General features: G+C 37.3%; 2 protein-coding genes across 6 annotated transcripts in view; both read left to right on the top strand.

Moving 5' to 3' along the window:
• LOC102232153 (potassium voltage-gated channel subfamily C member 1-like) overlaps positions 1 to 16699 on the top strand; it is a 77833-nt gene extending 61134 nt beyond the window's left edge. For 2 of the 4 annotated variants that reach the window (XM_023341447.1, XM_023341446.1), the window contains one exon: positions 11934 to 16699. In XM_023341447.1, coding sequence (XP_023197215.1) covers positions 11934 to 11947 — 14 coding nt within the window. In that variant the 3' untranslated portion in view covers positions 11948 to 16699. Of the gene's footprint in view, positions 1 to 5396; positions 7299 to 11933 lie in introns of those variants that run through there. The other 2 variants (XM_023341445.1, XM_023341444.1) reach the window with 1 other exon arrangement.
• A 2789-nt stretch (positions 16700 to 19488) lies between these two features.
• On the top strand, positions 19489 to 27134 carry LOC102232405 (potassium voltage-gated channel subfamily A member 7-like). 2 transcript variants are annotated; one of them, XM_023340408.1, is made up of 3 exons: positions 19489 to 19733; positions 20282 to 21017; positions 25458 to 27134. In XM_023340408.1, the coding sequence occupies exons 2-3, from the start codon at positions 20346 to 20348 to the stop codon at positions 26349 to 26351; spliced, it is 1566 nt and encodes a 521-aa protein (XP_023196176.1). In that variant the 5' UTR covers positions 19489 to 19733; positions 20282 to 20345; the 3' UTR covers positions 26352 to 27134. The 2 variants fall into 2 exon arrangements, with proteins under 2 accessions (XP_023196176.1, XP_005814202.1); XM_005814145.2 differs by having other exon boundaries at positions 19489 to 19807.

Genomic DNA, 27134 nt, shown 5'->3' with positions numbered 1-27134 from the left:
CCTACTGCTGACACTGAGAACTAAAAAAGGAAACCTTTGAGAGAGACGGACGGAGCCTGGCGCCTCGAACCCCAGACCTGGCACGACGACGAAGAAGGTGCTGCAGCAGGAGGAAGACGCCGATCGATGAAGGCCAGGATCTCCGCAGGTCTGATGATGAAGAAGGTGTTGCAGCAGGAGGAAGACGCCGATCGATGAAGGCCAGGATCTCCGCAGGTCTGATGATGAAGAAGGTGTTGCAGCAGGAGGAAGATGTTGATCAGCGAAGGCAGGAATCTCTGTAGGTCTGATGAGCCTCCTCTCCGCATGGATGGTGAGGTCACACAGGACTTGGTGCTGGCAGGAAGGAAGGCACCAGTTCTTCTTCTTTGTCTTTGCCTTTGTCTTCATCTTTGTCTTTGGGGTCTGAACCCAGCCGATGAGAGAAGTGCGATTCGAAGCCACAGGTTGTGGGCCAGACGGGTTGGTCCCCATGCATGAGCAGGACAGTCTTCGGCTCCGTGGCCCCGGCTCTTCTTCAGCTGCAGAGTTCTTTGTCCATCTCGATCTTGGCTCGAAGCTGCCCGGAGGATCCAACGAACGGTTCCTCTTTTGCACTCACCTTTTATAGGGTTTCTGACTGCTTAGACAGATGATCTCATATCCATCACTGTCTTACAGACATTTCCTGATGTCTGTGCTAATGTCTCAGGGTTGCTCAACCTCCTATGTCCATTGCCTGCACAACCTTTCACCTACTCTCTAAATAAGGCGTTGATCATCTCTGCTCTCCTGTTAGTTCCTTGCCTTTCACCTTTCACCTACTCTCTACCTCCAACATATCAGTGATGTTTAATTGCAGTTACACCTTTTACACCATTTCAAGTTCAATGTCAAAATCACATTTATATCACATTTATTTTCTTTAGCTTCTTTGATTTAGCATTCATTTATAATTTTATAACCATAACTTATATCACATTTATTTTCTTCAGCTTCTCTGATTTATCATTCATTTATGATTTTATAACCATAACTTATTAATTATACTTATTATAATCTTAATGTGAGTTATTACAGATGTTTTTCTGAAAAGAAACCAAGAATAATACATGATTCTAATTATTTGATGCCAAAGTTACAGTTACTTGTTTTTCTTGTAACTGTTCCCACAAATGTTCGTGTAAATATTATTACAAGTAAACCAATATTAATATAAGTATTTTACTTTGAATCTTATCAAATTACCAAAATGTTTAGATTTCATTCTTTAAACTTTCATGATTTAAAATAAGGAATAGTCTCAGCTATTTTTTATAAATCTGCAGGCTGGAACTTACTTCCTCTTTTTCCAGGAAACCTGCTTTTCCTCTTTAATGACTCTTTCTGACTGACTATGATTTCTTATGATTAGATAGAAAAAAGTAGAATTAAAGCAAAGTTTGCATGAGACAAAAACAACACACACAACTAGATTTATTTTATTGACACTTAAGTCTACTGTTGGGCCTAGATGTCACTTGAGTGATTCATTTTAAAGATAACTTTATTTATTATTACTGTTAAACTAACTTTATTGACACTTAAGTCTACTGCTGGGCCCTGATGTCACTTGAGTGATTCATTTTAAAGATAACTTTATTTATTATTACTGTTAAACTAAAATCTCCAGCATGGGGAAGTGGGATGAGCTCGGATTTTCTTGACAACATTTTAAAGTTGTTTTTAAGAAGAATTTTCTGGACACAAAACATTCGTCCGACATTCATCTGTTTTCATTTAGATCGGCTCAGAGTCTGGTGTCGTAAAGTCAGATTAACTTCTGTAAAACAGAAAATTCAGTTCAAATCAGTGTCTCCATACTGCATCTGTAGAAATTAACTTATAACTTAAGATGTCTAAAACAATAATAAAGCGTATGGTAAGACCTAAACTAACAAAAATATAATCAAAATACAAACACTGAAGAAAACTGACAGAACCAATTTAAAGCAAACATAACACTGCAAAAATACAAAATCTTACCAAGTGTTTTAGTCTGGTTTCTAGTGCAGATATTTTTATTTTTAATATTTATTATTATTATATATTTTTTTAATTATATTTTATTACAACAAATAAACAAAATTAACATACAAGCGTCTTTTCTGCTATATATAGGAGCTTGTTTTAAATAAATAATTTCTTAATATTGATGAAAAAGTTCTTGTACCGCTGGCAGATTAGTTAGCTAGGAAATTTATTCATTTAATTAAAAACAAAACAATTATGTACAATAGAAAAATATCTATATATATAAAATGAAAGACAAAAGAAAGAAAATAAATCTTATATCTTCCCCTTTTATTCCAAAAATATATCTAAACAACAGAAATTTACAAAATGTTATTTCATTTATGACACGGGAAAATTGTCTTACTAGTTAATTTATCTGCCAATAGAAATGGAAGAAATTATTTACTTAAAATAAGCTCTTGAAAAGATACTTTTAAATTAGTTTTGTCTTGATTCAGGTTCATTAAGATATTTGCACCAGAAACTAGACAGAAATACTTGGTCAGATTTTGTGTTTTTGCAGTGAGTCTACAAAACAAAAAGATCTTATTCAGATCAACTTATGATTCAGTTCAGTTTAAATTCAGATCAGTTGAGTAAAACGTTTTTGTTTCTGTGATCCAGCCGCTCATTTACATGTCACCACCGATCAGCGTTTCTGACATCTGATCTCAATTTAGAAGTTTTCTGGATTTAACTACTTTATTAAACTCAGTCCAAGAAGATTATATGGCGCAATGACTTTCCATATTCCCACTGCTTCACCAAAATCCTGAACATTTTGAACATTTTCGTACAAACGTACTATTGCAAACAGGATGCTGAATTATATACATGAAGAATGAAATAATACAAATAAATATATGTTAATTATTGATTAGAGTCGTAACTGTTCAGATTAACGGTTTATGAGGACAGTAGAGAAATGATAAATTGTCTTATATCTACTCAGAATCAAGCCTTTCTCTACTCTAACATTAAAACTTGATTTCAAAGTTGTATTTTCATCTCTTATGTGAACTCGACAAGCAGGAACTTTTTAATAAAACTATCATTTGATCCCAGACTTTGCACCGGAGATTTAAGCAACACAGAACATTTCCCAGGAATCATTTCAGTGACGTAAAAGTCTCCAGTAAAAAGCTCAGTAAAAACACATCATACATATTTTACTACTCAGGCCTACAAAAGAAAAAGAAAAAAAAAGACTTTTATTCATGGTTGACTAAAAATGACGTGTTGTCCAAAGTGGTGGAGCAGGGCACTGAGAGCAACTCAATGTTGCCCTATTTTTATTTTACTTTGACCTTTTTGCTTCTGGACAGGAAGACACAAAGGGCGTCATACTGTTGCCGTGTTCCTTGTTGTCTGTCTGTGGCCATGTGATGGTTGGAGGTTCATTTAATGCGACTTTAAGTCATTAAAATCTCCTAATTTAACAGTAAAGCTCCAGCCATTATATGTGTGTGAGCAGTTCATTGGTAGATTTCTACCAATGGTGTTTTTCACTTCCTCTGATGCAACAGCACGCCGTCAGCACGGCCCTTTGTTCCCTGTGGCGCCGCCCTGCAGGGAAAACTCAACATCTGCATGCTGTGGCTCACACCCACATACAGCGGGAAAGGACACTGAGGACGCTGCAAAAGTTTTAAACTCACCAACAAGTCGCTTGCGCAGCTGGATTTAGTTTTCCTTGTCACGTGTCATTTCCCACTGTAGCCAAAATACGAAGCGATCTGGTGACAGGAAACGACTACAGCAGGAAACGCTTCTGTTAAATGTTGCTGAGAGAGGTTTTTTTTTATTTTATTTTTTAAGTTGGCCACTTGTAGTTTGCATGAATCAAAAGCAAGTGCAACGAATCCACGGTTAGATTTACAGCGGCGCTCAAAGTGGAACACAACCCTGACAAGACGCAACGTCTCCGTCACTTTAAACGGGAAAATGTTAGGATTTTTTCCACCTTTGCTGTGACGTTTATTCTGCAGTTCAATTGAAAATTTGTCAATGAAAAACTTTAAGATGGTGCAGTGACTTGCTGATTGTCTTGTTGATTAGAACTAATTATCCTGATGCAAGCCTTATTTTGTTGAAAAGTCACAAAGCATAAAATAACCAACCAAAATGGAAGAGGAGCAGTGCTGCAGGACAGAAATCTTTTTTTTTTTTTTTTTGCAGTTAAAGCCTCCAGGTAAAATCTCCACACAGCTGCTGGGAGAACCAGTTTGGATCTGAAGACAAAATTCTACTTTTGGGAACTTTTGTGATAAGGCCATTAATGAGTTTTTACATTGCTTTTTAAATAATTTAACATTTTTAATCAAATCATTTCAGTTCTGTCTGACTCGGTCGCTGCCAGAAAACCAACAAAGTAATTTTAGAAATACGTTTGCCAGGTGTATAACTGTGAGTGTAGCACAGAAACACTGTGAGGCAGCATCATGTCTGTAAAATATAAATACATTTCTGATCCGTTCCAAAAATCAACCAGTCGTGATGTTAAATGTTTGCAGAAAGAAGATGAAGTCCGATTTTAAAAGAAAACTGAACTGCTCTGCAGCCAAATCAACAGAAAAAAATGGCGTTGAAGAAAATAAAATTTTAAGTTGAAAGAAAAATACAAGATCTGTGGGATCGCCGCTAGAGGAGCAGATATGTTGGACTTTTTCAGAGTTTTGGAAATAATTTCCCCCTTGGAAAATCATATTTTGCTTCCTAAGAGAATTTTTTAATATTAATTTGAAACATTACAGGATATACGTCACATTAAAGGTGGAAAATGTTCTACAAAGCATTTATTATATTTAAAAACTGACTCTGCACACTATTGAGGTCTACTGTAGCTAAAGCACATGTTTTATATCTAATCTCTTCCATAAAAGCTTCATGTGGTCAACTCCTTCTCTATAGTGATGATTTGCTCTTCTTTGTTTGTGTTCAGCTGTTTACTTCAGGCTAAATTCGCCTAAAACACCTGAATATGGAACATTTTGGGTGATTTATGCAGTGGGCCTACAATTGGTGTTAAGTTTCTAAAAATCTGTAAATTTTGTGCTTTGTGTTTTTTGAAAAGAAAAAAATGACATGTCATAACTCGCATTTTCTTGTTTTGTCTTGTCTGTCCTGTCTCTGTCTGTCTTTGTGTGTCCTTTGTCTTTTTTGTCTTCTTTTCTTTTTAAACATATTTCTACTTATTTCTGCTTTTCATTATGTGCTTCTTCTCTTTTGACTTTATAAACTACATGTTCATGTTTCCAATGTGTGCAAACCAAACTCCAACCATCTGTCACTTCACACACACACGTTTCATCTATGATTTTCTTTTGCACGCATCCAAACTAAACCGTTTCTGGGTCGTAAAGCGACCGGCCAAGAGAAATCTCGCAGTCTCAATAACATATCGGGAGTGGCGGGTTCGTCTCTGCGCCTCGCCCCCATCACCAGTCCACCGTTTGAGAACTATGAGACGCCGGGACAACTGCGCCGCTGCCGCTCTCCCATCCCCTCCATTTTGTAGCAGAACAAAATCCTCGTGATGCCAGAGAAACGCGGTGGATTAGTTACGGATCACGCTGAAACTTCCCTTTGCATTATAATATATTGTGCAAACAAAAAATAGCAATAACGTTAAATGAACTTGAACGTAGAGTGACTTCTGTTTGTGATGCATGCATCGGGTATGCAGATGGGTTAAAGTACAAAACGTAGCTTTCAAGGAAGTTATTGTAAACTATTAGAGGAGACGTTAAAATATTGAGATTGGCTCAAGGATTAAAAATAGCCTCACAGGTTTAAAGGGGGGAAAAATGCTGATATTTTAGAAGTTAAATTTGTAGATAGACATTCATTTTGTGTTGCTAGTATCTCCAGCCAGAGAAATGAACATGAAACAAGAAAACGTTCATTTAGCCAAACAAAAAAGTCTTTGTTCGTAGATGTTAGCAGTTTTCTGCATTCGTCGTTCGTGACTAATGATGTAAGAGGATAGTAGAAATCATCGCTGTTAGCTCTTTGTTTCACTATTGGCATCCTGTCATCATAGGACACTTGTGTGGAAAGTTTAAACTGCGACTTAAAGTGATATGTAGTAAAAAAAAAGATGCCATGGTGTAAATTAAGATTATAAACCGACTTCATCTTAATACACTGGGAATACGATCCCTCATATGCAAATATTACCTTGGAGTTAGCCAGAAAAGGTCCATTCTGTCATTTTAATGACATATAAAATGAAGATTTGTGCAAAATGAGTTGTTCATCAGGCAAACATTCTTACCAGTTACAGAAAACCAGGATAATGTAGATTTTTTTCCAGATAGCAGTGGATAATTAGGTGGAGCTAATGCTAATGCTGCGTTCACACTGAACACAATTTGAGCGTCAGGCGCTTCATGTTCACATTCAAAGTCTAAGTGGACGCGAGTTTAAATCGCGTTGGAACGAGCCGTCGTTTCCCGTTGCCTTTCTTTATGGTAGAGAAACTGAGAGAGTGACACCAAATTATTATGTAATGAAAGCTTCTGCAATCATAACAGAGGCTCAGATGCTTAACTTTTTAGAATATTTTAGATATGCTCATAAAGAAAAAGAAAATTAAATCAGCAAATTAAGGATTTTTCTGAAATAATTTGGAGTTATGATCCACAGAAAAATCAGCGGAGAAGCAGCAGGTTCCTGTAGCTCAGTTTTCACACCTTTATTTATTTAATGACAGGAAATGACTGAATGGACCTTTAAAAAAGAAAATCATTTTCTGGTAAGTGACATAAATGAAGCATTTAATAATTCCTCGTTTATTTTTTTAACAAGAAACTTAACGCGACGTATTTAAAAAGCTCCTAACAAACTAATTTTTGGAAAGTCAAATTTGAACGACTTTAACTAGGAAGTTTAAATAAAAACAAGCACTTTACTAACAGTCGGTGTTGATTACTAACCTTTAACGTTTGCATAAGGAGTGGATTCTGCGCGAACACAAGCCACGCCATTGAACACGCTTCGCTTCATGATTGTTCGTTTCTGTACTCAGGTTTTCTTTTCTTTCAAATGTTTTTCTAAAATGACTAAATCATCTCTTTTTTTTCTCATTTTACTGAAAACAATCAATACATTTTGCTTTTAAAACCAAGATAAACATCTTTCGGTGTATATTTTTCATGTTTGTACATTCTGTGTGGAGCAACAGATCAGCAAAAAAAATAGAAAAAATGTCACATTCACATATGCAATAAATGTGCAATATTTCTTTAATGCTGGAAAACATGCTGTGCATAACATGTAAATATGCAGATATATTTTTACCCTACAAAAAGGCAGACTACTTATTCGCATGTTTCAGCTCCTGTGGATGTAAGTAGTAGAAGTGATCAGACCTGAGCCATTTCCATTTCCATGTCGATGTTGTGGCAGCCGTCTGAAATGGTTTTAGGTTGGAAAAAGTTTGATATTTTCCTTTTTTTCTGCTGCATTTCACTGTAACGATCCACACTGCTGTACCTGGATGTAAGAAGAACAAGTCAAACTAAAATCAGAACTGACTTAGGATCACATTTTCCACGTGTAAAATTCGTCTGCTTGTTTCGGTGTTGCTAATCTAACTGTTGCACTCTGTGGTCCTGGCACCAGTTTTTAAATCCATGTGCTTCCAAAGAACTGAAACTGGAGTTTGTAAATGAGTCTCATGTGAGCAGATGAATGTTTGTTTTAATCGCCGACTGACTGGAAGTGAATTGTGGGACTGATGTGAACAGAAACGGATTTTCACACATAGATTTAACATTTTCATGAAGAAAAAAGAAAAAGGTTGCAGTGTTGTAATGCGATCTGAACACTTGTCATTCAGCATGCTGAGCAGATTTTCAGACTTTTTGTGTACAATGTGAACCTAAACTCTGGTAGTGGTTTTTTAAATGAAGAGAAAACTTTAGTGAGCATGCAGTGAGGAAAAATTCACGCTGATGTTGACCATGACCAAACTGAGATTTGGCTCAAAACATTTGTTAGGATAATTTCTCTCCTTGTTTGTTTTTTGTTTTGCTTGGCTCCTCATAACCCTCTTAGCCTCACTTACATCTTGTATAACCATAAAGGGAGGATATTATATTCTGTGGATTATACTTAAATCACTGGTCTACTAGGAATATTTTTGTGTCTGATGCAACTGAAGGAATCAAATAATGTCTTTTATTTTGCACATTTTTCCTCATATAAATGCTGTTTACTCATATTTGTATTTGTGTTTTAGTAACATAGTTTTCTTCTGTTCCAGTGAGAGCTAAATCATAGTTTTGACATAAAGTTGTAGGATATCAAACAGAAACAGGCCTTCCTCTGCCTCCATGAGGTCCCTGTAGACCCTGATGTCAGTTTAGGATGCGAAATACGGCTAGATTTAACTAGCTAAACCTTTACAGCAGCACTTATTATGGAAAATGTACATGTGAATGCATTAAAGTCATTTGAATTTACTGATTATTTATGTTTACATTAAGATTTTCAACAATGATTGGACATATGCAGCTCTGGAAAAATTAAGAGACAACTTAAAATGATCAGCTTCTCTGATTTTACTTTTTCATAGGTTTATGTTTGAGTAAATGAACTTTGTTCTTTTACTGTACAAACTACTGATAACATATCTCTGAAATGCCAAGCAAAGATTTAGTGTTTATCTGCAAAAAATGAAAAAGGGTAAAAATAAGAAAAACGCTGCAGGGCTTCCAGACCTGGAATAACACCAAGAAAACAAGTTCATATTAATTTAGAAACAACAACTCTAATGTTTTAACTCAGAAATCAGTATTTGGTGGAAGAAGCAGGAGGTTTTCAATGGGCTTCAGTTCATTTTTTCCAGAGCTGTTTATTATTTTACTAGATGTTATTGATAAAAGGTTCATGTCAATAAAAACAGTCTTAATATCCGCAGGCAGAATTGGATCACATAAGAAATAAATGTAATGTAGATTATTGAATAGTTTCTTGCAAAACTATTTTTAGTCTTTGAAAACGTAAAAACCTTTTATGTGATAAACAAGAATTCATGCATAATTTTGAAGTGGAAGAAGATACTTTTTTTTTTTCAAATTTTATTTAGATATTAAAAGCTAGAAAATATGGCATGCGTATGTATTCCCGCTTTTATTACTTCACCCCTAAATAAAATTCAGTAAAAACCTTAATTTGTCACTCAACAAGTAAATAGGATCAGTCTGTGTATAAATAATATAACTAATTTTATTTCAGTTAAACTTTATTTACAACTGCAGCCTGCAGTTTTCTGTTGAAAACATTTAAGTCTGGTTTGTTCAACAGCCATGAATTGTGTTTGACTTTTAAGCTCTGCAGTGACAGAAACACCACATTTTGTTCAAAAGTGTAATGTTGTAAAATAACTACTAGCTACAACATGGGAGAATATTTTGATCAGATGATTTCATCAGTTAGAATAGAGTTATGCCTTTAAGGATTTATTAAAATGTACAGACTCAAAGATCCGTGTATGGAAGCCATATAGAAAAAAATAATCTGCAATAGATTACTAATTATTGTCAAACATATCAGGTCACATAACGCGTTCCCATTAAATTTTGAATATTCTTTTAATTCACGTGTCAAACTGAAGGCGTGGGGGCCAAATCTGGCCCGCCGTGGCTTTTTCTGTGGCCCTCTAGACTCCAGATTACAGCAATAAGTCTCCAGTTTTTCACAAATCCTGAAAATTCACATAAAATCAACAGAAACCCCCAATTTCTTCTGATTTTACAGCCAATTTTTCTCAAAATTGATCAAAAACTTTGGGTTTAATTGACCTCAGCTTTACTTGATGTCAAGTTGCAGTCTGTGATCGATACAGCGAGTATAAAAATTCACATTTAACCTCAAACATCAGTGCAAATTTAAAAATTCCTTACAAATATTTCTAAATTAGCGACACAAAATCTGTGATTTTGATTCCAAAAAGCCGCAAAAACAAAACCAAAACCCTGATCAGTGATAGTTTAATCTTAAGAAACACTGATTGAATGCTAAAACAAACAGCTATTTATAAATATCATTTATTAATTTAGTGATAAAATGAGTTTTATCAATACATTCTGGCACAACTGGCCCTTTAAGAACATTCCGATTTTGATTTGGCTCAAAATTAAATTAAGTTTGACTCTCCTGTTCTAGCTGCAATTTGGATTTATTAAAAAAAATATAATAATAAAAAACAATTTACTACTTTCAAAAAGTTGCATGTAACTTTGGGAAGACGAAAACCAATCACCACCTGATATTAGTTATTAGTTATTTTTGCTAATCAGTCCATGATCTATATGTAACAAAATGGCAGCTGTTTGGACAATGTTTTAATGGCCTTGTTGCTGAAAGTGAGTTATGTAAATAAAGTTGCCTTTTGTGATTCTGAAACAACATCAATAAATCTCAAGTTTCCAAAAATTCACGCCTTTATGTCATACTTAGGAGCAATTTTCCAATGATACAAAGATGGTGAAAATAAGACGTTTTATTGCATAAAATAATAGATTCATAGATTACGTTTTAAGAAGTGACATTACAATCAGTTTTAAATCAAAATAGAAAATGAATATATATATAAATCTATATAAAAGTATAATTATATAGCTTTAATTTTTTTTAAATAGTTGATATTTGAGAAATAGTTCATTTTTTTCTCTGGAGAACATGTTTGTGTCTATATCTTATTTTCTGTCCCATTTTCCCAATGCTGAGCTCGGCAGGACAGTGAGCTCATTGTTTTAATATCTTTATTACTGTGTGAGAATTCATCAGATAAAAACATTGCAAACTTTAAAGTTTTACTGGATTTGCTGTAAAATTTGTGTCTCATTGACTGCTATTTTGTTGTTAAACATGTTTACAGTTAATTTTTCATTAAAATTCTGTTTAAAATCATTTACAGTTGGTATTTTTAATGCAAACGTTACATATTGTTTACTTGATTTCCCCCGTTGTAATGTAATATTCTACTGTTTATTGAAAACGTTGTGTTTATTTTTTTTACTGGCCTGTTGGAGGTTTCATGAACTTTGGTGACGCCTCTTCACTCCACGCCTCTTCCTGTGTCGACATCAACAGATAAAAAGTGGAAAAATGAAGAGCAAACAGAAGAAGTTAAAAAGCAGCAGTAGTGGATGATGTCTGCTATCAATGGGTTTAATGTAACACAAGATTCATTTTCCTTGTTTCCATAAAGGAGGATCCTTCAGAAATGTTTTCATTTCTCATTTTGTGTCGTAGCATTAACATTTGCACCATTTCCTATCTGTAAATCAGGTGTTTAGCACCAATTAAAGGCACAATTTAGAACCTAAAGAAGCCGAACTCACCATAAATGCTAAGGCACAAAATGACCGGTGCTAAATTTACTGTTGTATTTTACAAAATGTTTAGCTTTTCTTTGAAAAGTGAAACTATTTCTGGATGTTTCTGATCAGCTTTCTTTGCAGTTTTGCAAACACATGTAGGTCAAGCAGCACCGAATCATATGCAGAGCTCTTTAATGTTGTCCAGTTTCAGAAAAGTCAGTTTTCCATATTTTTGTAATGTTTCCATTTCATAATTTTGCTGTTTAAGACGAACCAACTATTCCAGCAGATTTAAGTGTTTGTTGTGTGTTGTTGAAGCATTTTATTTCAATTTGTTCACTTCATTCTGACACAGTTTAACTGCAGTTGACAGGTAATGGTAACTCCTGATTACTTTACATTTGTTCATAATGTCAGAACCTAATTAGCCATTTTTTAAATGTGTATTTGAAAAACCTCAGCTAACCGCATATGAAGCAGTAAAATTTTGGTGCGACTGAACATGATTATTTGAAGGTCGGCGGCGGTGAACTTGACATTAACGGCTTTCTGTTTCTCTCTTTGCAGTGTTAAGTTTCTAGCGTTCGCCTTCTCTGTTATGAGGAGTCAGTAACTGGTAAACAAATTGCGGCGGGAGCCACATAAGCGACAGGCTTGTCGCGGACGGACAGTTGAAAGGAGATCTTTGAGGTGACGAGAGAGACCAGAGGGTAATCATGAATTTAAAAAAATATATAAATATGTATCACATGGTCTGCTCCTCACATTGTTACCAAAGCAGCCTCTTGGATCGCCAACCACACCTTTTTTGACAACAGTTCACCTGAACCCCCTCCCACCCGCCCACTTCTTCTTCCTGTGCCCCCTTCCCTTGTCCTTCAAGCGGACTGAGCATTGCACTGACACACTTTTGGAGAAAACAGGACTCCTGATGACACATTCCAGACGACATCTCTCTGACAGTGTTATGAACGCCATCCTGCTTATTGACCAAATCGGCACCGCCTGCAGTGCCGAACCACTGAGCAAGTTTCCCGGTCAAGCACTCGTCTTTCACCTGGACTCAAACGAACAATGTAGCATCTCTGCTAACACACTGTAGCATCTGTTGGTTGGGAAATATCTTGACTTAAAAACCAATCCATCCACAGTTCAATGAGAGAGAAAATTATGCATTCAAGGGATCTTCTAGATGTCACTCCTGTATTCCTTTCCAGTGAAGTAGAAAGTCATTGAGGGAGCACATGAGAGACAAAGGATTGGTCTTATTCAATACAACAATTAATTTAAAAAAGAGAGAGAGAGATGCACAAATATAACAATGCACAGTCTTTAACGGCACCTCCTGACAGCCCCTTGTTAAAGTTTAGCACTTGTATAGTCTTCCATTTACTTCTATTAGACAGAAGTACTGCCCTGCTCATCAAACAGCACTAACTCTGAAGCAGAACAATCGAAGCACATGTAGCATTATCTTAAACAAGTCATTTTATACTCACCCTAAACAGTCTCTTTATCTCTCATGTTCTGATGTGGGCTTGCACGAAAATCTATGTTGGGTACCAAAGGTCCTTTAGCATGCACTTGCTGAATGACCATCTGTAATGTATAGTAGATTAGTAGAGATATTAAATATAGGGTGAGGCTTCTACTCCCTCTCATGCTAACCATTGTCTCTTAGTCCTTTGACTGCCAGTAGCTTCCCGTGCCTCACTGCACATGTAGGAAACGTCCCCGTGTCTGGGTGACGGAGACTTGATTAGTAAACAGACTGACTCAAGGAGTCAAACCCTGTTGGAATATCGGCCTATCCTGCCTAAATTACAAAAGAAAATGCAAACAGTTCTGCATTATTTTGAACGGGACCAATCTGGTGAATATTTCCCAAACACTGCCAATTAGGCGCCAAGACTCCTCTGATGCATACTGCCCTGCCTCTCTTGTCCCTCTTGCTGCCAACAAGTGCTTCACTGGCAACACAATGTCACGATGAAGTTCAGGGGGGAAAAGGGAGTCCTTCTAGGTCCAAAGGATATATTCAGAGAAACGAACCAAGAGTAAGAACAAGTGTGGACGTGTACAAAGAGAACAAATCTATATTTTGATAAACAAATCTACGACGCTCCATGACTTTGGAGATGGGGTTCTGTCCGGGAAGAGTCTGGAAAAAAAAAAAGGTCTCATACAAGAGAAGAAAATTAGTTGGTGGAAAGGATACAAGAAAAGAAGTATTCCTTCATGCTGGGGTGTGCAACATAATTTAACCCGCAGGTGTTGGGGATGAAAAAAGGTCTCTAGAAAGACCTTTAGCAATGACTGACTCTTGCCCATTCAGACATGGAAAAGAAAAAGGATGGACAATAAGAATAATGGGAAAAAAATGCATTTTTGTAACTTTGTTTACCAGCATGACTACTTTGCATGACTGTCTTTTCTGCAAGCCCTTAGTTGAAGACAAGGGTGCTAGAGATACAAAAAAGTATATATAAAATAAATTTAAAAAATGTTATATGCAATTAATGTTTTAAAAAAGATTATAATTAAAGAGAAGAGCTATATTTTCTTTTGAGAACTAAAAAAATGTGAATATTGAAACATGTATGTTTGCAAAGTACACCCTGAACTATGTTTTGTTTGATGAAATCTCTCTGCTACTACTGCCCTACACTCTTCATTCCAGTGTTTATGACCTCTGACATGGTTTTTATTTTGTAACGCGTTGAGCAGCACACTTTCTAAACATTCAATTGACCAACTTTGCCTGTAGCATCTGAGCAAAGTGCTGTAGTTGTTGTCAGTCACAAAGTCCATGTTTCCTCCTTGACTTGTTTGCACATCTTCCGTAGCAAAAGCAGCACCCGTACTGAAACAGCAGCTCTCCATGTTCTGAAAGCTTGATTAGTACTCATTGTTTGCTAGTTTTCTTTGGCAATAACGCAAGAGTTGTCACGACTGTAGCTGATAAAAACGGAGTCCTTTGAGTTATCTTCAAAGCTTCAGTGTTGAAGGGATTCCTAAGAGTCTTGGATCCCTCGTTCGCAGAGTTAGCAGTCTCACCCTCTGCAGGAGAACAGGAAGACCAATAAGATAATAAAAGATGCAATATGGCGAGGAGTTGGGAGAGATTTTTAAGTTTGCATGGAATTAACTGCCATTCCAAATTCAGAGCGTTGGCTTGAGGGACTCAGGTGCGCTGATAGTGTACGTGGATGTAGGTGTTTTGCTATTTTCTTTTTAACATAATAAATTTTAATATATAGAAAAATAATAATGTGAACACCTCACAGTGATGTGTTAAAAAATTAAAAATCAAAAAACAAAACAAAACAAAAAAAAACAGCATGCATTATGACTTGATAATCTCTCCAGGGGGAACAGAGTCTTGCCATTTCCCTCCAGCCTTCTGTCATTGTTCCTGTCACGATTCCAGTCCGGATAACTTTATAAACACTGTGCCGTGTTGTAGAGCAGCAAAGTCTTCCTTGGAGAGGCAACTGAGAACTACTCACACTCACAGTGTCGGCATGAGTGTGTAGAGGTAGCTTGTCTTAATTTTTTTTAAAAGGTCAGGTCTTCGCATCTGTCATTACCACACGGCTGAGTTCTTGTCATCCCGCTGGCTGGTTCATCGTATCACAACGCAGTCATGCAAGCACCAATCAAAGAGACCCAGAGCTTCCAAAATGATGTCAGAAAATGATAAAGAAAAGGTAAGAAGTGGTCCACCTGGGGGAGCCTGATGGTGACAATGAAACAGTGACAGGTTGAAGGAAGACTAAGGTGATCTGTGGAGTGTTGAGGGGTCTTCAAGAACTTCTTTGGTTTGGTTTTCCCAGTGAGTTTCAAGCCCCGCTGGTCCGGGGTTTAGCTCAGGCAGCTGAACGGTCCTCCGCCCATTTCTCGTTCATTTCAGCGTGATGTAGACGACAGAGAGCGTTAACAGTTCTGTTGAGTCTGCGCAGGTTTAACAGGGTCCACAACTTTCTCTATTTGCAAAAATCTTACCAACACACAGTTTTCATTCTGGAACGTTCTCAGAGCTTGGATGGCAACAGAGATTTTTCAGAGGTGGCGTGCACACCGGCAAAAAAACAAACAAAAAAAACTTTGTGATTCACCCAATTGTTTGTAAGTTGTATTTTTTATTTCTTATGGCCAGGCAGTGTTTTTATTTTCATGCTACTGTTTTTCATTGTTAAGTTTGCCATATCTTTGTTCTCCACATTGCGACTCTCTGCCAGCAGCAGGCTGAAAAAGATGTCTTTTTTCCCCCTAATGCATAATACTGCCATTTGATTTAGATTTGTTGAACAGGATGAGTTACAATGTCGATTGTGCTAAGTCTGTTTTATTTTTAAATGTTTTCTATCTGTTAGAAGACGTAAAAGAAAAAAGCAGTCACCTCATACAACCAAAAGGACAGGAATGCTTTGTGTTGGCGTGTTACTCTGATTTGTCCTGAAGGTGCCACATGGTCTTTGGACAACACCTCCTCCACAGCATCCTGTTTGATTTTACTTACATGTTTGTTCGTTTTTCAAAATGTTTTCATTGTGTCTCTTTTTGTTTGAGGACACTGTATGCAATCCACACCATGTATGCCACTGATCGACACTTACTGTAAGCTCCCTGAGACACAGATGTGCTGTCATCAGTTTAGACATTTTCAGCCACCTATGGCTTTCCATAGAGTGACATAGCAATCACGTATATCTTTAAAAAAGTATTTTACAAATTGAAAATATTACAGTTGTTTCAGAGCAAATTATATCATACTATATAAAGTTTTCTAATATATGAAATGTTATTTTAATGATAAAATCTAACAAGTCTAACCTCGTTACAAACATCTAATTTACTGCATTCACATAAGCATCCCAAAGATTCATTTTACCTGCTATTATTGTGTAAAACAGACTTAGGTACTGGTCCATTGTACTGTGGTCTTAAGTGGAGCCTGAATGGGGAGAAGAGGTGGTCACTGAAGCATCAGGTTGTGACTTATGCCGGATTTCATTTTTGAAATGTTGGGACATGAAGAACAACTCATCAAGAACTGTACAAAGTATATTTCAATGGAATGTTCATGATCTATCTTTTTATATTTTGAAGAGAAAAAGAAAATAGAAACATATCAATAAAGCATCATAATTGAACATATTTCTACTATTGAGACTTAAAATGTATGAATGTCAATGCGATCTAATGTGAACCAACCTGCATTGCAGCTTGAATGAACAACTGAACAACAGTCATGAGATGCTTTTTCAGAGACATTGAAATTGCTTAAAAATCACTGAGATCAAACTAAAATAAATGGAAGAGTAATCTCAGTTGTGTGTCGGTTTGTTTAAGTTGAGTAAATGAAAGCAAAAGAAGCCCCCATGCGTTCTGACCGAGTAGGATATGAAGTGGTGAAGTGACTGTCACAGTTAGCTGTGTTCATCAATCTGACAGCAGCAGGGAGACCACTAAGCACTGACTGATGTAATCAGAGCTGAAATGAGGAGGCGAAGAAAATCCAAAGTCTTTCAAGGCAAGAGTGACATGTTATATGTGACTGAAAGTTTGTGGACGTTTCCAAGAGCTTACTAAATATCAACATGGAGGTTTTTCTGCCACATTTTGAGAACACACATTTAAGTTTGAAAGCAGGACTTCATGTCTTTCTTCTCAAAACTTGTAATGCTTGTACTCAAAACTTCTCTATTTCAAATATTCACTGTGCTTTCTCAAATCTCCGCTCACTTGCCAAACATTTTCTGCTAGCGCTTGGAACAAAAAAGCACTGTCGCCTAGCAACCTCTCAGCCAATAGAATGAAAGTGTTGTACTGTGTGAGTTTGTTTCCTTCTAGTAGGTGTGCCTGTATGGCTACTGTTTATTCTATCTATCTATCTATGATGGAAGGTTTATAGACATATATTTTTTCTGTTAATGGTTATCTATATATCATTACATATAACCATTGACAGAAAACTTATATCTATAAATCTATTCATCATAGAGAGACAGACAGATAGCATGTCGTGACTAAGGTGTATCACGGTTGGTTTGGTGGATCCATTTTCTTTGGTTGGGTGAACAAACTCCTGCTACAATCGATAGTAACCACACAGGCATGCACACTAGAAGGAAACAAACGCACCCAGTGTAACACTTGCATTCTATTGGCTGAGAGGTTGCCAGGCGACAGTACTTTTCTGTTCCAAGCGCTAGCAGAAAATGATTCGCAAGCGAGCAGACAGGTTTGCAGGTGGAGATTTGATCCAAGCAGAGAAGTTTTGAGCATGAGGAGAAAGGTCTGAGAAAGCACAGTGAATGAAAGAGAGCAGAAGTTCTGACCACAAGAATTACATGTTTTGTGAAGAAAGACATGAAGTCATGCTTTCAGACTGAAAATGTGTGCTCTTGAATTATGGCAGGAAAATTCCCCCATAGAAGGTGATCTTTAAATCTGGGGCGATCTGGAACAGGGTCAGGCTATTTTGAAGCAGGGAGGTAATCTAATGCCCTTTTTTTCTTTCCCATAAAAATCTAAATTGTTTAATCTCAACATTTGTTTTTGAAAGAATCTTTAATATCGACACACACCAGTTTATAAAAGTAAAGAGCCTTCCAAAACAACCTGAGGTATTTGACATTGTTACATTAAACCACAAACTTTTGTTCACTCTCCTTTAGCCTAGTCTTTACCAGATTAGCATATCCAGAGACTATTTTTCTTATTCTTCTATGCAAAATTGCTCAGGCAGAAAAGAGCACAAAATAGACTCTTAGCTGGATTCAGATCTGGACTTTGACTTGGCCATTGTAACACATGAACATGCTTGAAGCTACTCCCATCAGTTTCACATGTTTTGTAGTTCCTAAGGTTTTCGTCCAGCATCAGATCAACTCTGACCATCCATCAACTATACAGTGGACTCCTGGTATTCATTGGGGTTAAAGGTCACAATGCCACCCACGAACAGCTGAAGTCCTCAAACACTTGAGATTATATCTAAAAAAAAAAAAACTATAACTGCCCATTTATTAGTTCAAAACACTAAATATACAGTACCTCCATATGCATTGATACACACAGTGGAAACCAAAAGAAAATTGCAAATAGGTGATTTTTCTGCAAATAATTAGCAGAAATCATGCAGCCCTGACTCTGACCCTGATATACATATTTTAATTTGTAAAAAAAAATAATAAAAAATTAAACACCTAATTTTTTTTCTATGTGTATGTGTAGTCATGTCAGGAGTATCAGGGTAAAATGATTGCACTGCAAAGCCACAGAACAGGAAGTGCAGGTTCAATAAAACCTTTATTTCATTCAATAATTTCAGAGGATTAATTTGTTGCCTTTATCTTTTAGTACATAATAAACACAGCCAAACACACTATATTAAACGACCAGAAAAAGCAGAAGGGTTTGTTTGCTACGAATGAAGGCAGCTGTGAGGAAATGTCGCCAGTATACAGCAGCCTCTGTTACAAAACATTACCGCCCTCTTGTGGTGTATCACCGTACTGTTTGGTAGAGTATATGCTACCACATTTTCCAAATCGATTTAATTGATTATGTACCATCTTATCTTTAATTTACACAATTTAAAACATTTCTGGAAATACTAGATGGAAAATGATCGTTTTATTTGATGTGTTTTAAGGTTACCACTTAAAAGTCCCAAATAAAAACATGAAAGTCCAAATTTGAGTCCAAAAACAAAGGTGTGCAATTCTTGAGTTGAGTCAAAATCCAAAACATTCTACAAATATATAATTTAATTATAGTAATAATTCAGAGATGTTAAAATTATTTTTAAAAGGTGCTTTTGTTTGCCAGAACAACCTTCAAGACGAAGTGAACATTAAAGTCGTCTTAAAATCATTGTCTCACCACATTATATTTCATTTTTAAACTGAAATATAAAATACCTTTAAAGCAAATGGCTTATTAAAAAATGATTAACAAGGTTTTAAATCAAAAACTTTGACATTTATCAAATAGGGTCGGGGCCTCCTGTCAGTCGAAAGCACCATGCTCTGCTTAGGCGTGTTGTCATTCGATAGGGAGGTTGAAGGTTGTCATGCCTCATGGCTGAAGTGGAGGGGACAGGACAGGGAGGAGGTGGAAGGGTCTGCCGGGGATCTAATTTCAACACGACAGCGCTCCTAAAACATTTCGTCCACTGAGGGACAGGGCGCGATCCTGGATGTTCCTTCAACAAACAACTGGAGGCAGAGGTTGTGACCAGGCTGGTCCGGGAGTCTGGCTGGACACAGCGGATCACATCACCGGCTGGGGCGGACAGCCAAAGGAAGGAGTCCGTTTGTGTGATACATAATGACAGGCGAAAAGACAGACTACCTGGTGAGCAGCAGGAGGCGAACAATGTGAATCCTCATCCTCCAGTTAGTGTCTTGCAGCAGCTCGCTTTCCAAATAGTGAGTAGACTTTCTTCTCACACTACCTCTGAACACTACAGACACACAAAATCTTACAAAGTATTTTTTTTTATCTCGTTTCTAGTGCAGTATCTCATTACACATGAAATAACACAAAACTGTCTTACAAGTAACTTTTCAGAAAGATGTGATGTGAAATAATCTGTCAGTGGAACAAGTACTTTCTCAATATTAAGGAATTATTGACCTAAAACAAGCTCCTATATCTTACAGAAAAGTTACTTGTAAGTTTTGTCTTATTTAAAATGTATGAATATTAGCATTAGAAATTAGAGACCAAAAATACTTGGTAAGATTTTGTGTTTTTGCAGTGAACGCACTATTGCTTGCCCTTTTATTTTAAAACTAAAGAAAATCAGTTAAGCACAATAAAACTTATCAGGTCCAGTAGCTAACAAACTCTGTTGCCATCTGTAACTCCCATTGATGGACTCATCCCTCTGGTTTAAACAGAGTCCACCTTCAGGTCCAGTTCTACAAAGTCTCAGGTGGGAGGTTCATCTGATCTCTCTGAGGGATGGATAGTGGAGATCCAGAGGCATTCGAAGAAGGAGACAGAGGGAACGAGGGGAACACGGAAAAGGACAAGCATCTGAAGAACCAACTCAACACCGAGGAGAAGGGAGAGAAAGAGAACAAAGGGGATGAGAACGAGAAGAAGAAAGAGCGGCGGCGTTCGGGGGGTCTGTGGAGGAGCGGATGGGCTCTGAGTGAAAGACTGGCCATCAACGTTTCAGGAATGCGCTACGAAACCCAGCTTCGCACCTTAGCCCAGTTCCCCAACTCCATGCTCGGGGATCCCAAGCGGAGAGCCCGGTACTTTGACCCGCTTCGCAACGAGCTCTTCCTGGACCGTAACCGCGCCTGCTTTGATGCCATCCTGTACTTCTACCAGTCCGGGGGTCGGCTCCGCAGGCCCGGCAACATCCCCCTGGACATCTTCATGGACGAGCTGATGTTTTACGAGCTCGGAGAGGACATCGTGAACCGCTTCAAGGAGGACGAGGGTTTCCCTAAAGAGGAAGAGCGGCCCCTGCCATCCAATGAGATCCAGCGAAAATTGTGGATGTTGTTTGAGCACCCTGAATCCTCGTCTGGGGCCCGTATTATTGCCATCATCAGTGTGATGGTGATAGTGCTGTCCATTCTCATCTTCTGCCTGGAAACGCTGCCTGACTTCAAGAAAGAGGTTGGGAACATAATGTTCTACACCAGTGGGCCCTTACCCGGCTGCTCAGGGCCCCACTGTCCTGCATGGTTCCAGTTCAGCTCCACTCAATTACATTTATTCCATCAATCACAGCACATTAAACAATGTCACATGTCACATAACCCTAACCCAGCAAACACTGCTTTGTGAGTAGGTTTTCTAACCACAGGCTAATTTGCAAACCCAGTCATTGTTTGGACCTAGGCCTGTCACAATAATCAATAAATTAATTAATTTAATTAAAACAAACTCAGTTATTTCCATTGGTACGATTTATTGTTTATCTCTTTTTTTCTCTTCTACCAAAAACTGGATGATAAAAGTCTTCAGTTTGGTGCTTTGGTCTCAAACAACTCTTATTTTGAAGGACAATTTTATTTACAAAGACTTTATTTGTTGTTTTGTTTACTTATTTTGGATATCTAAAATGTCTTCCAGTTCCAGTGTTAAATGTTTATTAGAATTTAAAGTATACTAATCTTAAATAATATATTCTTGCATTATTATTTTGCCATTACCATTATATCATTTACAAATTGTCTGAAAAGAACAATATTATCGTTTATCGCAATAACTTCTAATTTATCATCCAGCAAAATTTGTTATTATGACAGGCCTAGTTGGACCTTTATTAAAAGACAGCGCAATTAAAATTATTTAATTATATAATTATTTATTTTAATTGTGCACACATACACACACGCCCCCCCACACACACACACTGATTTTTTTCCCCACTCCTGCACAGGTGATTTAATTGTCTGCATTGTCTCCTTATTATACTGGTTATAAAAAACATGTATTTTTTTTTTAACATTTTTGTTAAAACGATCAATATGTTGTGACTATAATATATGGGAGTGTTTTCATTAAGCAAATTCATTTTCATAATTCCAATTTGAGCACTTACGCAGTCAATGGAAATGCAGTTACTCATTCATTTAAGGCAGGCTTGCACCAGCAGTGAAACACCTACAACATGCAGGACGGCCCTGAGGACACCATGTGTCGGAAAAAGATTAGTGCTAGAGGTGCACAGATTCATCAGCACTGATTTCCTTAATTTTGGGAGATTGGTGATCGGCCAGTACTTGTACACGAAGCCGATCTTATCCACTGATCTCATCAACCTCAGCAAATGTCTACAAATCAGCCACTGTCCTCTTCTGCTCTGCAGTGACCAACCCACCAGGTCATGTCTGCATGTTTGCAGTTGTTTCCAACTCAGCAACTTTCTTGCTATATTTAGCAACATTTCGGGGGAAAAAAAAAACCTGGAATCGGCCTAAATCCAAATCAGCAGGTCAGTCTTTTTAAAGATGGGTAATCAGCAACTGACCAGAAAACTGCACCACTAATTAGTATACGGGCCCTCTCTTGGTTTTGGTACATTTGTAGATTTAGGTGGTACAAAATGTATCTATTCTCATGGGTTACACATTCAGGACAGTAAAGAATAAGAAGCTAAAGCAAAAAATGGAGCAAGGGAGTAAAGTCACTTACGTAGTCATAGCAATTATTCATAATAAGATTGTTCCACATTTGAAGTTAATAAATGATTGAGAAATACGTTGAAGAGAAGAACCTCCAACATTTAGATATAACAAAGATATATCTTATTATTATTTTTTGGCTTCAGGTAACTTAGCCATTCGGATCTACATTTAGTACTGGCACATTGACATGTTTCCCTTCTTACTATTTTGCATGTGAGGTCAGAAAAGAGGACATTGTTTAAAAATGAATTGGAACCTGATAAAGTTTAAAGATAAAATAAGTATAATGAAATTATACTTATTTCCTCATTTCTTACAATTCATTCTTTGCTAAGAGGAATGAAATGAAAGCAGGAGGAACCAAAACACAATCCAGAGGAATAAAATTTAATTTAATTTTAAAAAAGGAACCAAAGAAACCATAATACTGCCTATATTATTAAACCATATTATTGCCTATATTACTTTCAAAGAAACTATCCAGTTATCTAGTCATAGCAAGGTCACATTTTATTTTACACACTATTGTTGCTGACTCTGGTCCTAAGAAATATGACAGATTTTGACTTTTTCTCAGTCCAAACGTTTACCTCCGGCTGGTAGATATTATTTATCTTTTACAGTAAAATATGAGAAGATTATAACCCTATATATTTAGTAATTTATGTTAAAACAATGTAATCTTTTGATTTTTGTTTTTATTTGCCTGAATCACATTTTTTGCCCCCACATCTGTCTCCAAACAGTTGCTGGTAGCATCCAGGAGTGTTTTCTAGGAAATTCTCTCTTTGGCTAACTCCTAAAGGACTTATTTATGAACATGTCCAGGTTTTAATATTTATAGCAGTGGCGTATAAGCCAAATAATCTTTCACAGCCAAATGTTGCACATTTTACAGCCTTCATATCAAATCATCAGGGTATAGAGTTTTTAAATGGAATATGCTTAACTATTTGGGTCAAAGGAAACATGATACCGTGTGAGGCAGGTGTTCAGGTAAACACTCTCCTGGAGAGTGCCAGAGTGTGTTTGAAGGAAAAATGCTGGCACGGGAAGCTTTTGGCTAATATCCCTGGATGCAGACCAGAGAAACACTGCAGGAAGCTTAGGGTGTGATTATTTTAGCCGACTGTTAAATCTGATATGGTTTCAGGAAGGGCACACCGAGTGTCACTTGGGAACTAGAACGCAGACAGAGCAGAGGGACAGTTAGGTGTGTTAATGAAAGGTCACAAATGACCGTACACATGAGCAAGGGTGAGAGCCGAAGCTCGCCGATGGCTTGGGACCAATGATTTAAAGGTCTTGCAGGATGAGCAGGATACACTGGGTCATGTTAACACATTCCTCCAGCAGTGTTGTGCTGCGCTACGTTGGCATTGCTGCCAGGAAACTACTGTAACATTTTCCTGTCCAAGTCAGAACGCCCACTGTTCACTAGCAGTGTTAAACAGGGAGATGGGAAGGTGTAGATGGATGAGGAAGACACTCATGTTTCTCCTTACAGATCTTAAAGGGGTTATATTTAGTATTAGGAGAACCCATGGAGCGGATCAACACATACTGTAGATATCCAGCGTTAGTAATAAACACTGTCACCGACCTGCTACTGAAAGTCACCATCAATACTCCCTCTTCATTTAAGCTTCTCTCAATCTATATATATATGTATGTACATGTTACACACGTCATTACAACATACAAAGCATATTGTTCTATATTCAGGTCGTTTGTCACCGTACTTCTGACTGGACATGTTCCCAGTGTCATATCATCCTGCGCAGAAATATGATGATAAATGACTTGACAGATGGAACAACAGGTGGTCTGAGGAAGAGTTCAGAAAGTGCTAAATGTAAAAGATGTTTCGCATGCTGCCTTAAAGGGCAATAACAGTAAATATCAACGTAGCTTATTAGAAATTTGTAGATGAACTGTGAATATTTTTGATGATAGATGTGTATTTACTGAGTAGTCTGTGCTTTAGGCTAACAATGGATCCTGAAAACCTCTTATTAGTTATCCTAGCTTAGCCTAACCATTCCTAGTAGTGTTTTCACTGATGTCATCAAGTTCCAAAAGCTACACATTGCGGCCATGTTGGAGATACTCATGGTGATTAGTAAAGCAGTTTTAAACAAACTTCTGATATTTTTTGAATATTTTAAAGATGTTTTTGGCCATAAAAGCACCAGACTGGGTAACAAGTACCAAGACTATTTGAGAAAACGGAGAAGCAGTGAGCAAACGAGAACATATTTTGGTTTTGATGAATTATAAATCACATTATAATGAGAAAGTTTCCCTGCTCCTGATTTGAAAATGTTTCCATAACTGTAGGAGGGAAACAGATGGTGCTACTGTGCAAAGAAACAGATTGACCCAGCAGGGCTTACAAGAGATATATGCATTTAAAAAGGTTCAAGCAATACAATCTTATCAATGAACACATGTCTAAGAGGGCCTACCTGACACAATATCCACCCAGCACTAACTCCTTTCCTCCTACCGCTGAAAGTTTTAATGTAGCTTAACAAGCTACATATATCTTCTCTACCCTAACAGCTTCTGACATTCTTCTACTTGATTATCATTACTATTAATTGTTGAAACTTTTTATAAAGTAAATATTTTTCATGATCAGAACAATTTCAGCTACAGGAGTATGTTATTATTTTTACCTTACTTGTTAACATTGGACTTAGCTTGTTTTAGTTTTTCTATACTACCAAAATGGCCATCCGGTCTGATGAGATAAAATGAAAACACTCCATTGCTTAATTTCTGGAGCAATACTCTTTATACATTTTAGTGTTTCTAATTTAATACCAATTAATAGGATTTATATTTTGTTATTGTGCACTTGTTTAGTTTACCAAAATGTTTCAAACTTTTGCTGTATTTCCTGTCTGTTCCTCTTTAGGAATACCACTCCCAGGGGAGGAACTCTTCAGAGAACATGCCTCCTCCTCCAAGCATTTTCACCGACCCCTTCTTCATGGTGGAAACTTTGTGCATATGCTGGTTTTCTTTTGAGCTCATCATGCGATTCTCAAGCGCTCCCAGCAAGATCCACTTCTTTAAGGATGTCATGAACATCATTGATTTCAGCGCCATCCTTCCTTACTTTGTCACCCTGGGAACAGAGCTGGCCAAAGACGATGACTCGTCTCCGACCACATCCTTGGCCATCGTCAGAGTCATCCGGTTGGTGAGGGTCTTCAGAATCTTCAAGCTGTCTCGGCATTCCAAGGGCCTTCAGATCCTCGGTCAGACGCTACGGGCAAGCATGCGTGAGCTCGGCCTGCTCATCTTCTTCCTGTTTATTGGGGTCATCATCTTCTCCAGCGCCGTCTACTTTGCGGAAGCTGACCACCACACCACAGATTTTGTCAGCATACCGCATGGCTTTTGGTGGGCAGTTGTCACAATGACCACAGTGGGATACGGTGACATGTACCCTGCGACTGTTTGGGGTAAAATGGTTGGCTCCATGTGCGCCATTGCTGGTGTTCTGACCATCTCTCTGCCTGTGCCCGTCATTGTGTCCAACTTCAGCTACTTCTACCACCGAGAGACTGAATGTGAAGATCATACTGAGTACAATCATGTGCAGACATCCCTGTGGGAGGATGAGGAGCCTGAAGGAGAGGAGACTGAGGATGGGGATAGGTATCAAGATCCAGAATTTTATCCCACTGAAGGAATCTGCAACCCTCTCAACGGGACTTTACTTGGCGGACTATGTACTGGCCAGATGGCAGAGTACACAGGAGGTAACATGTATCTGAGAGAACCACTAGTTACACAAGTTTAGAGAGAGCCGGGATTCTTAGACACAAAAAGTGTAAGTAAATAAGCTAAATCTTGCAACAAAAGTGAAAAAATTGGAGGAACTCCAAAGGGAAGCTTTTAAATTCTCACCTTGAGTAAGACAATCAAGGTCATACCTCCTAAAAATGTTGTATTGGTTCTACTTCCTCGCTTAATCGTCCTTTTCATCAACACAAGTCAGCTAAATATACCCGAAGATAAGCCTTTTTCACAGAACAGCTCAAACTACCAACAGCTTTCTATTCTCAGGGTAACGGTATAAAAATAACTCCTGCTAACATGTAGCAATGCTTCCAGCTTGGGATGAAAATGACTTTCAGAAAGTATGTGCCTTGAAACTATGACGTCTTAGTTATTTTTGCCTTAAAGGTTGAAGTGCAAGCGAAACAGATGATTGCTAAGTCACAGCAGAACTCAGCCAAACGGCAGTAAAGCTTCCTCCGTAGAAAGACTGGGATCTGTCCCGATCCGACTTCACATTTTCAACAATCTTTTGTGAAAAGTATACAAAGGCTGCATTTGTCTGTTGTTTTAATTACATGCTCTCTTTGTTATGCTATGGCAGTAATACCCTTAATTTATGCTTTATTGCTCAGTGTTTTTGTCAAGGATACTATTTTAATAATTTTCATGAAAGCTGCTTTAATCTGTAGGCAGTAAAAATACATGGATATAAATTAAATGGGTTGACAAATATAATATTCACCAAGTGATAATTGTATTTTTTTTTTTATTTTATGATAAAATAAAAATGAAAAAAAAAAAA

Source organism: Xiphophorus maculatus, chromosome 10, assembly GCF_002775205.1.
Source record: "Xiphophorus maculatus strain JP 163 A chromosome 10, X_maculatus-5.0-male, whole genome shotgun sequence".
NCBI lineage: Eukaryota > Metazoa > Chordata > Actinopteri > Cyprinodontiformes > Poeciliidae > Xiphophorus > Xiphophorus maculatus.
The sequence above is the reverse complement of the archived record's forward strand: the minus strand, read 5'-3'. Positions and strand labels throughout refer to the sequence as shown.

What these genes read in the sequence shown, in the direction of transcription:
- LOC102232405 (XM_023340408.1), top strand. Translation starts at nt 20,346, where the DNA reads ATGGATAGTGGAGATCCAGAGGCATTCGAAGAAGGAGACAGAGGGAAC. An exon ending in TGCCTGACTTCAAGAAAGAG is followed by an intron (nt 21,018 to 25,457) that starts GTTGGGAACATA and finishes GTTCCTCTTTAG; the next exon opens with GAATACCACTCCCAGGGGAG.